Genomic DNA, 12,135 nt, shown 5'->3' with positions numbered 1-12,135 from the left:
GCACAACACACCAAAAATACAATGAAACAGCATGCCCCCAATATTCAGACAGTGGCACAAGTGCCCAAAGGCCTAAATAAGCAGCTTGGTTTATAGTTTCCAGCTGTGTAGAGAAAGCATTCCAGAGCCTATGGGAAGCCCACAAGCAGGCAGTGAGCACAAGAGTCCTCTCCTGCTGTTGTCCCCTGTGACTGGCGCTCCTAGGAATGTTGCCTCTGACCCTTGAGGTAGACTAGTAGCCATTGGTAGCCTTATTCTCTATGAATTTAATTGTGTGCACAGCATCAGACTGTACCATAAAGATGCGCTGTCAACATTTCACAGTTATTTCCTTAACAATGTTCCATTCACTTGGCAGTGCATGCAAACTACTTTATGCAAATAATTTATTTCCATTCCTGTTACTATTTTGTTTGTGGTGTCCCCTTTCTTTCTTTTTTAAAAGCACTACAGTACAGCTACAAATACTGTTTCCCTTTCTGAACAATCCAGCACCATATTATGTCCCCACATGACCAATGAGAAATAGTTTAGCTAGGGTGGAGATATCATGGACATTGCAACAATCTCTCAAGTGGATCATCCATCTCTTTTTCAGGAGAGAAGTTGTGATTTATTACATTTTCATCCTTCCATTCCTCCAAGGAGCGCAAGGCCTAGTTCTCTCCCTTGGGTCTGGTCTGGAAGCTCCATCTGCTGCAGGATGCAGTGGCTAAATTGCTGATGGAGCCAAATAGCTCACAGTATGTGACAACTCTGCTAAAACACTTGTGCTGACTACTCATATACTACAGGCCAAGTTCAAGGTTATCATGCTAATATACAAAGCCCTGAACAATTTGGGTCCAGGTAAATCCCAGCTCAGTCAGTGATCTTCCTGAGAAGCACTGTTAGTGGTTCCCCGTGTTTCAGAGTACCAGCTGCCTTGAAATAGACGTTGAGTGTTTCTGATCTCATGTTCTGGAATACCTCTTCTAACAAAGACATGGCAGGCACCTGTTTCTCCAAAAGGCAAGAAATCTGCCTGCATCGGATTCCAAGAGAGAATCCGACAACTCATGGCTCTCTCACTCTGCCTCTGGCTCAAGGGTAAGCACAACAATTCGACAGTTCAATCACAACAATATGGTTAAAAATGCAACTATGGTTTAGCATTGCATGCACAGCCTTGGGTTTGTGTTTGCCGTCTCCACTTTCCTCCAGCACAGCTGCAAGGAGAAACTAAACGTTGCTTTAACTTCTAATTAATCATAGCTTAGCATTCTGTCTGAGTCATAAACTGTGGTTAATCTTTATGATGGTTTATTGGAAGAAGCCAGCTACATAACAAGGGCTTAAAGTTGGTTCATTTGAGTATCCTATAGTTATTTAAAATGAAATATCTCTCCCCCCCACCCATATTTCTACATGTGAAACTCTGGTTAGTTAAAAATGAAAGTTCAGTTCCTTATGGCCATATTGGATAAGGACTGGGGAGCATGTGAGTCTGCATTAGGATATTGACATATCCAAATGCAGCCTTCAAAACTGTTAGTTGCTGTTTCTCAAAGATAATTTGCCAAGTATTCATCTCAGAGCCATGGGAATTGCCCATTCAGCAATTCATCCCCAGTTATTTATTAACTTCAATAGATTTACATATATTTGTTCTCTTCTGTCTGTGTTTCTCCTTCCTTCCTTTTTGTCTTTCTCTTCTTCAGAAAGATAGTTGTTGTGTTTCTGCTGCTACCAACCTTACATCAGATCACGACACAATTATGTGTTGCATCCCACCAGTTGAAAATCAGTGTTTTACGGAAGCCTTACATAATTTTAGTACATTCGCATAATTCAGCTATAACGAATGCTTTCTTACTTATTTATAGCAGGCATGCAATATTTGTCACAGAAATGTAAGCTGCAGTGATAAAGCAGAGCTTTTCATGTGTTTTCCCCCTTTCCAATCAGCATCAAATTATCAAACTGTTCTTGCTGCCTCTTTGTGTTTAAGTTGAATTATTTTCAAAGGTCTTTGCTTTTATTTTAATATATTATGCTCATAATTTTTTCAAGCTACAGGCATTTTTTCTCCTTTATAGTCAACATACATTATTTTTTAAAGGTCTTTGCTTTGATTTTAATATATAATGTTCTTAATTTTTTTAAAGCCAAAGCCAACTGAAACTGTCACTGTCACAACTGATGAGTCTGGGGTAAGATTAGTAAACTGACCCCAGTGATTGATTGTACCTCTACTTGAGTTTATTCTTTTTACCATGTCTCTTTTCTCCACTGGTTTTTTCTGTATTTTTTTCATGATTGTCCTACTAGAAAGGTGTATGCAGTGATTTGGTTTTGTTGTCAATGTACCTATCAAACTTTACTACAGACAAACCCAACGTGACCCTATTAACAAACTGGAAAACTTGGAAATGCATGCATTGTGTGAAGCATTTCTGCAGGTCCTGTGTGCTAGCATGTAATTTTTCCTGTCATACCATGTTTATAAAGTGGGAAAAGACCCCAGAGACACATTTTCAAATCTTACCTCTTTCACCTCTGCATTTATTGTTGTTTTTCTTTTCCTGAAATGTTGCATGTTTTGCATTTTGCGTGATCTGATGTTTCCATCGTACCCTTTTAGAACAATGAAGAGAGTGCTAGAATCTCCATCACCTTTTTCCGCCTTTTTCGAGTGATGCGATTGGTAAAGCTCCTCAGCAGGGGTGAAGGGATAAGAACTTTGTTGTGGACATTTATTAAGTCTTTTCAGGTAAGTTTAATGGTTAAACTCCTAGCTTCTAGGGGTCAAAATACAATCATTTTGAATAGCAATGACCCTATAGTTATGGCCAATTAGTTATGTGAAACAACCACATAGGCAGGTGCACATCAAAAGGCAACAGTTGGATGGAGATATATATTTTCTGTTGAGAACACATACACATAGAGAACACATCCAGATCCATTACACATGATAGTGATCTATGTATCACTTAAACTGTGCACATTTCTTGAGAGTACTTAATCATTTTCACAACAATTTAGCGTGGCATTCCAACTGAGCCTGAAGCAAGAGTAGGGAAGCTGCGCCCTGCTGTTGTTGTTGGACTCCAACTCCCAGTTGTCCCAGCCAGCATGGGCAGCAGTCAGGGATGATGGGAGTTTTAGTCCAGCAACATCTGAAGGAGCCACAGGTTCTCTACTCCTTGCGCACAGGGGTTAGTGACTTGGCTTAACAAGTCTCCTTTCCCCGGCTAATGATATGGCTCTCATTCCAGCAGTGCCAATTCTTCATTCCAATTGTCTGCCTTCATGTTGTTGTTTTTAAATTGTTCTTAAGCAGGTTGAAAATAAGAACTTTCTTAAACAATTAGATTTTAATCATTTTTAAAAGGTGCTTGAAACATTTTGACTTTTACCATAATAGCTGCAGAAGTATTTATTAGCCATAAAGCCTACTTTTTTGTCCGTTTAATCCAATGTAAATTTCAGTGAGTTCAAACGGGCTTACTCTGAAGTAAGTGTTCAAAGGATTGGCATTTTAGCATAATATATCATTGTAAGCGTTAGCTATTTATGCATAAAATTATATCTCTCAGTCTGGCTCCACATTAAGTTTTTCTTTTTTTAAAATTAAGCCCATGTCCAAATTTGGCTCTTACTGGCTCACTGAGAATTCTTGATGTGCAAGGAAACTTTAATCTGATATAACATGTTGCTACTTCAGCTTTCTAACCCCACTTGATGTTGGGTAATTGTAAAAGTGAAAACATGAAGTATGATTGCAATCTGCCATTCACGATATGATTATGGTGTGGTACCCAAAAGGATACACAGTTGATATAATCACTAATACTTTTCACACACTAGCATCAGAGCTAGAGGTTTGTAACGTTTTTAGGAACTAGAAATGGTCGAAACTTTCCCATATGCTCTACTCAAGAAACTAGGTCATGCATTCTCATGCTTTGAAATTCAAAATGCTGATGGTAGTTTTTAAAACAACTGGTCATTTAAAAAAGAAATTCAGTGTACAAGGGAGTGTTGTCATTGTCATCATAACATTCCAGGGTGAATTACAACCATTTAATAAGGCGATGTTAAAAACAGATTAATGTAATACTAGAATATTTGACTGCGGATCAAGTAGTACTAAAGATCATGTATTTTCAGGGGTTTCTTACCACTGGTCTCTGTGGTTCATTAGATCAATCTACTTGTCTGCCAATAGATAAGATATGTAGTTTAAGCCTACCTGAAGACAGCTTGCCAGCCCTTTAAGGTGGGGCACTCATTTCTCAGAGGTTGAGCACATGCCCTTTGTGGATAAGGTTCCACGTCCAATTCCCAGCATCTGTGCCATTGCAGAAACAGCACTGGCAGAGACCTTCACCTGAGACCCTTGAGAGTCACCAACAAACAGCAGATAGTGCTAGACATGTGGTGTGATTTAGTATAAGGGAGCTTTTTGTGTTCATAGCATTTTAAATATCCACAGAGGTTTCAGTTCCCAAGCAGAATAGGTCAAACATTTCCAGGGAGACTGCAGAGAGGGATAAATGATTTGAAAACTGCAATCAAATTGCATTGGTAAAATGATGCAAAATAGTTTCAAAGGATATACCAGTTTGTTTGTTTTTTAAAATAATAATATTGTTTTTCATTTTAGGCTCTGCCATATGTTGCTCTTTTGATAGCAATGCTGTTTTTCATCTATGCGGTTATCGGAATGCAGGTAATTAAAAACCATATTTCGTCAGAAACAAAGAGGCTGTCATTGATCAGTTTATAATGTATAGAAACTGCCTACCTCAACATTTCATTCATAGCTTAACTGTGTATGTGTATTCTCTAAAGCAAAGGTGAGGAGCCTTGACCCATGGGCCTAATTCTGCCTAACATGGGCCCCAATTTGGTATGTGAGGCCATTTTCACTACCCCATCAGCACCTACCTCATGTGGTGTGGGGCAGATAGAAATGCCTGGCTCAACTGTGACCCGGTTTCCTATGGGGAACTTGAACTTGTCCCTGCAAAAAGCAGGGTAGGATTCACCACCAGTCAGATGTTGGGTGGTAGGCTGAATCCTGCTGGATCAGCGGAACTCAGTTGCGAAGTCTGTTGCTGCAGAAAGCAGTTTTTGCACTGTGGTTCCCAAGGTGCTCACCAACCAGCTGTTTGTCAGGCACTGTGGAAAGTGCTGTGGAAGGGCCTTTGACAGGCATAATGACTTCTAGGAGTTGACAGGTGGGTTGTCCTACCTACCTGCCATAGTGTTAGGGTCAGAGACTGATCTGGCTTGTTTGGTTCCCCAAACCCCAGAGTAGATTTTCAGGGGAGGCACATGCAGGGAAGGAGCAGAGAGGAAAGTCCTGCCTTTAAACATGAACTCTCTAATATTTATGGAAGGGAAGTTCAGATCCAAGTCATAGTAGTTTTTTGCTATGACCATTAACACTAACTTAAAAGGGGCTTAGACAAATCCACATGGAGGATAGTTCTGCCAATAGTTCTCAGCCATGTTGGCTAAGTCTTACCTCTGTTTTCAGTATGCCACCCAATCCCAGTTGCTGAGATCAAACAATGTGGGGAGGGCTTTTACTTTCAGGATATTCTTATCACCAGACTTATTGGAGACTAAAACAAAATCATATTGGATGGACATTTGTCCTTTTCTTCTTTTTTTAGGTGTTTGGTAAAGTTGCTCTGAAAGACGGAAGTCAAATTAACAGGAACAACAACTTTCAGACTTTCCCCCAAGCGGTGCTGCTTCTCTTTCGGTAGATGTTATCTGTTGTTTTGTTACAATTGACATTTGAGTTATAAAACTGGTAGACAGCAGAGGTTCTAAAATTCTTTCTTAAACTAGGTACAATGTCTATTTCACAATAGTTTGAGGACATTTGAACATATTACACATAGGCATCAATTTCATGTGGAAAGCTATTTGGAGATCTCGAGGGCTTACATTAACTTAACATGTTTAAGATTCATATACTGAGGATCACTGTATCCACAATGTAAACTGATGGTGGCCTACCATTAGTATTGTTTGCATAGTTTTTTGTTATTATTCTTTTATTCTTTCTCTTTCTTCTTTAATCTTATTTCATTTTTCAAAATTCCTTTTTAATGTAGTTAATGCTCACTTTCCAGTGTGATAAATATGAAAAAAGGCCAGTAAGTGAACCTTGATCCAAGATTAAGTGGATCTGTTTGGTCTTCTCTTCTGCTGGTGTCCCTTGAGAGCCACTCAGTGGTACAGAGTGAAGAAGAAAAAGGCAGTCTTGTCCACTAAGGTCCTAGGATGGCTCTATTTCACCCCCTCTCCAGGATACCTATTGGTATCTAACCTTGGCCGAAAAAGTTTCCAGACCTGGAATGGATCTTTGCCTTGACAATAACCAGACTCCAGCCTTGCCTTGGTGCTGCTTTCTCTTTGCCTGTCAGGCTGTCTGTTCTTCCATACCATTCTTCCCTTCTACTGTGTTAATTCTGCTATCCTCCTGCCTGCACGTAACACAACACACCTAGACAGTGAAATGTAAAAAAACAAAAAACCCTGAGTATATGAGCTTACTTTAAATTATCCCAGTGTACTAGCAAGGAAGCAGGATGTTGTAGGCACTCTTTTTAAAGCCTGCATTGCAATAAGAAGAACAGGAATGTTGGCACCTTTAAAATACTGTCACATAAAACACTATTACTATGACGGAAGTTCCAAAACATCATTTATTTCAGGTTAAACATTAATCCAAAGTTATGGAAGGGAGAAATGTCAGAAGGTGCTGCTCTTTCAGTCACAATAGTACGATGACAGGCAACATGCACTTGCTGTAATTTTCCATTCCATGCATCCCTGTCAGTGAGAGGAACCCCACTCAGCGGTTTCATGTAGATGTTAAACAGCATGGAGGATAAACTCAAACCCCAAGGAACCCCACATGGAAGGCTCCACAGGGCCGAATAGTACTCCCCAAGCATCACCCTCAGAATGACTGCTGTGGGGGTGGGCCTGCCATTGAAGGGGATGACAGTAAAGAGGGTCTCCTCTTTGACCTTTAATTGTCTGTGGCCTTTTAGAAGTGGGTGGGATGTTTTTAATGTATTATATTCCCCTCGCCCTGGTTTTAATGTAGCCATGTGGGTTTTTTGGTTGGTTGGTTTTAAGTGTCTTTGGGTTGTCTTGGACAAGATAAAGTGATGTAACAAATTTAATAACAATGACAACAACAACAGTGGTGGGCAACCTCCTTTCTGTCAAAGACCACATTCTCTGTGGGGTAATTTATGGGCAGAACCAAAGCTAATGATGGATGGAGTCAAAGACAAAAGAGCACTGGATTAACTGATTGGGAATAAAGACTATGCTTATTCCAATTTTCCCCATTTTAATTCCCAATCTTTTGCAGCTCTGTTCAGATGCAAGCCTCATCTTACATGATGGGATTGCTTCACATAATTGCAGGGTTGGGAGGGGGATCCCAAGAACTATCTAGTCCAACCCCCTTCAATGCAGGAGTCACAGCAAAAGAAAGCCTGACAGATGGCCATCCAAACTCTGTTTAAAAACCTCCCTGTGAAGTAAAGTCCACTACCTACCAAGGAAGCTTGTTTGAATAGCTCTTAGCTTCAGAAAGTTTTCCCTAATGTTTTATCAGAATCTCCTCTCTTGTAATTTGAAATCACTGGTTCCACTGATTACGCTCAAATAAACATACAAAACTAGTAAGAATAAGAATAAGAATAATACATATGGGTTTTTGGTACTATAATACCAATATAGCAACTGCCCTAGAAAACAAGTGAAAGTAAATCCTTTCTAACATTAGTGAAAGATATATATGCATACATAACAATGCAGAAGCTTACCAATTTGTTCTCAGATAGTGTCTTTAAAAGCATTTGTTTATTTTTATCAAATAAATTATTGCCCTTCCAGTTGTACTGAAACTACATAGAAAGTGGGGACATTTTTAACAGCTAGGAAAATAAGAAGTGTATTCAGGGGGAGGGAGGGCTGGTTGCCTTTGTCCTCAGGTAGCAAAAGCCTTGGGGTAGCCCTGTGCTAAGACAGCCTGTGACAGGGATGCACTATATGCATCAATTCAAGGAGATGAGAGGTTGCTGGGATAGGGTGATGGGACTGCATGCTCAACCTCTAGTGCTCTTATACATACATGAACCCTCTTCACTGTGCACTCCTGTGACACGTCTGGAGCCCTTGTTAACAAATAAAAAGAACAACAGTATCATTCTAATTGAAATAATACCATTTGATTCATTTTGTCATGCTTTATTCCAAATTAAAGGTGTGCAACAGGAGAGGCTTGGCAGGAGATCATGTTGGCCTGCATGCCAGGAAAGCGATGTGATCCAGAGTCTGATTTCAACCCAGGAGAAGAATTCACATGTGGAAGCAATTTTGCCATTATTTATTTCATCAGTTTCTATATGTTGTGTGCTTTTTTGGTGAGTCCAGAAGCTGGAATACGACCCTAGACCCCTGGAACAGCACGTGGTGGTGGTGGTGGTGGTGGGGAGAGGATATTGCTCCATCTGGCAAGCCAAAATGTTTTCCTGAAGGAATGATCACCTTAGCATGACATTTAATTCCTGGCTATAATTTGATGTGTGTGTGTGTGTATAATTTTCATTCACACACATTGAATCACTATCTATAATTTGATATATGTATTTAAAATTTTCATACACATTTCTGTGCACACACATTCCAGGATAATATTAATAATTTGCATTTTTCATATGAATATAAATGTAATTAAATAACTCCTTCAATTCTTTTTAAGATTATCAACCTATTTGTGGCTGTCATCATGGACAACTTTGATTATCTGACGCGCGACTGGTCTATTCTTGGTCCTCATCATCTAGATGAATTTAAAAGAATATGGTCAGAATATGATCCTGAAGCAAAGTAAGTTAGACACCATTGTGCTGCAGTGTGTGCCTACCTAAGGAGCCAAAGAACCAAAAACAAGAGGGTAACTTAAAGGCAGGTGAAACTATTTTATTAATACTATACCTTTTTCATAGGGGGAGGATAAAACACCTTGATGTTGTTACCTTGTTGCGACGCATACAGCCTCCACTTGGCTTTGGTAAATTATGCCCCCACAGAGTTGCGTGTAAGGTAGGCTTTTCTGTCTTTCAGAGCATTTGCTTTTTTATTGTGTCAGTACTTCTGTTTAATATCATTTGCTAGTGCAGAGATGGCTGTAAATTCAAGGTGCCTGATTCAATGAATTATAGCCACAGGCTCCTTTCAATCTAATAGAAACCAGAACTTCCTGTTCTTTGTCTTGACTCACTGATTTAGAACAAAATGTGGCTGTGAGTGGTAGCAGAAGAGAGTATAGGTGCGGCAAAACTATATTGTCATTCCTTGCTCGCCAGCTTTGACGAGGAAGTAAACAATCCCCATCTGTACCTGTCTAGCCGAAGCTATGCTATGCATGTAGAACCTTCCAACATATTTTCATGAATAATGGTGCCTGCTGCTGCTTCTTGGAGGAATGCAGCATGCTGCATACATTTGTTTATGATGCCATTAAGTTTCTGTATAATATTTGTCTTGTTGTAATGGGCTGGTTCAGACACAATGCCACACAGTGGTTTGGTGCTACATCAAGCTGTCATGCTTCAGCAGCTAAAAACAAAAAAAAATTGCCGTACTGAGTCAGTTCAGAAGTCCTTGCAGAGTGGAATTCTGCCACCAGCTAAGACAAGACAAATGTCCTTCAACTGCCCACAAGGAGGACATGATGAAGAGAACTAGCACCCTTTGGTTTAACCCAGAATCTGTTAAATAAGATTGTTTTGGAACAAGCAAGGTAAATAGGACCTGCATTATTAGATGGGGCTACTTGGAACAAGACTTAAAATGAAAGCATGGGCATTTCAGATCGAAGGATCCAGAGTCATCTATGTGAAGTCACCTTTTTATCTTGACTCCAGACCCAAATACTTGTATTTTGGGCAGTTTGGTAATAAATAAGCGTGTAGGCCAAAAGTATCCTGCCAAAATTTATTAGAGTACATTTAGAGCTCATTGATTTTGCTGAAAGAGTTGGAAAGGAATCACCAAAGTTTAAAGCAATGGGACTTGCTTAATGTTGGCTGCATTGTGCCAGATATTCCCCAAATATTCATGCCACGTATTAATTAAATGTGTAAAACCATAGGATACCAGCTATTTTAACATTCTAATTTTTGTGTTACACATATACCACATAATGTCTACAATAGATTTTGAGGATCAGACAGAATTTTTTTCTAGTGACACAACCATAGGATAAGCCTCTGGTAGATTTTGCTAAGTTAGGGACAATGTCATGTTATCTTATTTTGTCTCCCAAGCATTTTATCTGCTTTTCATATATATGTATTTTACACATATACATATGAATGGACACATGTATTTGGTATATATATATTTTTCAGTGTCTTGCACTGAAATTCCTTTGTATTTGTTTATTTCTGAACATCTGCAGAGGTTGGTAGCCATGAACATGCCCCTAAACAGCGATGGAACGGTTATGTTCAATGCTACTTTATTTGCTTTAGTAAGAACTGCCCTGAAGATTAAAACAGAAGGTAAGAGAATAAGATACATATTTCCAAGTGCTTTTTAAATTTTTCCTTCTTACATTACTGCTTTGTACTGAGAATCTCATATAAAGTGGCACCTTGGTTTGCAACCGCTTTGGATTACAACCATTTTGGATTACAACCATATCAGACCCAGAAGTGTGTGTCCCTTTTTTTGGATTACAACCCATTTTATTTTATTTTTTGGATTACAACCCATTGGGGGGGGGAGGCCCCACTGGCGAAAGCACGCCTTGGGTTACAACTTGTTTTGGTTTACAACCAGACCTCCGGAACAGATTATGTTTGTAAACCAAGGTACCAGTGTAGCTGGTGACCACCCCATTAAGATTTTCCAAACATGAAAAGCTGTACAGACAGTTCTTCTAAGTGTTCCCAGGTGAGTTACTTGCCATATATCCCAAGCTTGGGGGGGGGGGATATTTTCCTTTGCTCTCAAAAGCATTATAAGGGAAACCTGCCTTGGACTGTCAAAATTATCTTGTTGCTTCTCCTCTGATGTCTAAGAAATATTATAAGCCCCTAACTATACAGTACTGCTGACTGCATTTGTGTACCATCCATCTTGTCTGGGTTCTACATTTTTTGTGCAAATGTAAACTTTCTTTACAGAAGTCGGACCTCTGTCTTTCTCGATCTTTAAGCACTGTTAGGTCAGTAATTCTGATGAGGATCATTCCTTCAGCACATTGGCTTTTCCTTCATCACAAACAGCGAAATAATTTTCAGAGAAAATTTTACACTTGGTGAAACATTGCTAACTGAATTTGGAGTTTCCAGATGACTTTCTGAATCTACATTCTACTTTTCCTAAGAAATAGGAAAATTTTCTATTTCCGCCCACAAAATGTTCTGAAACAAAAGGAGAGGCTTTTGGGGAAAGGAAGGGTTTCATGTAAACCCACATTTGTATCCTTTTCTGCATGCTGTTCATCCCCTGTTCACATTTGCCCCTAAATCTGTTCACACCACCCTCATAACTGCTCCAGGGGATTGAGGGAACCTACAGAGCAGATCACTTCTGAGGAGTGAAGGAGAAGGATGGGAAGTTCCACTGTGCTCACAGAATGTCAGAAGAACAAATCATAAAGGCACTGTCTTCACTCTGAATATACTTCCTGATGTGGCCAATAAAAGTTTGTGATGTGATGACATCACAAAGGAAAGTTATAGTGAGGGTAATCTTCCTTACCTCACTACAAATGTTTTCTCCCCAGTGAATGCTTTTCATAGGATGTTTTTGGGAGCCCTTGTCTCCATTTTAGCACAGCCTGATCACAGCAATATGAAATGGAATTACTTTTTTGAATTACTATTCCCAAAATTAAATTTAACATTTTCAAATTTGGCCTCCCTGCCTTCTCTCTCTTGTTCCCCTCTTTTCAGGAAACTTAGAGCAAGCAAATGAAGAACTCAGGGCAGTTATAAAGAAAATCTGGAAGAAAACTAGCATGAAGCTTCTTGACCAAGTTGTTCCCCCCGCTGGTGGTTAGTGAGATGATCTCATACATTTCTACATTTT

At 39.5% G+C, this 12,135-nt stretch overlaps 1 protein-coding gene across 35 annotated transcripts in view; it reads left to right on the top strand.

Moving 5' to 3' along the window:
• Positions 1-12,135, top strand: part of CACNA1D (calcium voltage-gated channel subunit alpha1 D) — a 195,465-nt gene that overhangs the window by 146,214 nt on the left and 37,116 nt on the right. For 21 of the 35 annotated variants that reach the window (XM_083602889.1, XM_083602883.1, XM_083602887.1 and 18 more), the window contains 9 exons: positions 2,148-2,192; positions 2,624-2,752; positions 4,652-4,717; positions 5,670-5,761; positions 8,294-8,453; positions 8,792-8,919; positions 9,039-9,135; positions 10,496-10,598; positions 12,000-12,101. In XM_083602889.1, the coding sequence (XP_083459015.1) occupies positions 2,148-2,192; positions 2,624-2,752; positions 4,652-4,717; positions 5,670-5,761; positions 8,294-8,453; positions 8,792-8,919; positions 9,039-9,135; positions 10,496-10,598; positions 12,000-12,101 (922 nt within the window). The remainder of the gene's footprint in view (positions 1-2,147; positions 2,193-2,623; positions 2,753-4,651; positions 4,718-5,669; positions 5,762-8,293; positions 8,454-8,791; positions 8,920-9,038; positions 9,136-10,495; positions 10,599-11,999; positions 12,102-12,135) is intronic. The other 14 variants (XM_083602876.1, XM_083602875.1, XM_083602874.1 and 11 more) reach the window with 1 other exon arrangement.

The sequence above is a fragment of the Podarcis filfolensis genome (assembly GCF_964270895.1).
Source record: "Podarcis filfolensis genome assembly, chromosome: 2".
Taxonomy (NCBI): domain Eukaryota; kingdom Metazoa; phylum Chordata; class Lepidosauria; order Squamata; family Lacertidae; genus Podarcis; species Podarcis filfolensis.
This window is presented reverse-complemented; position numbering and strand designations above follow the sequence as displayed.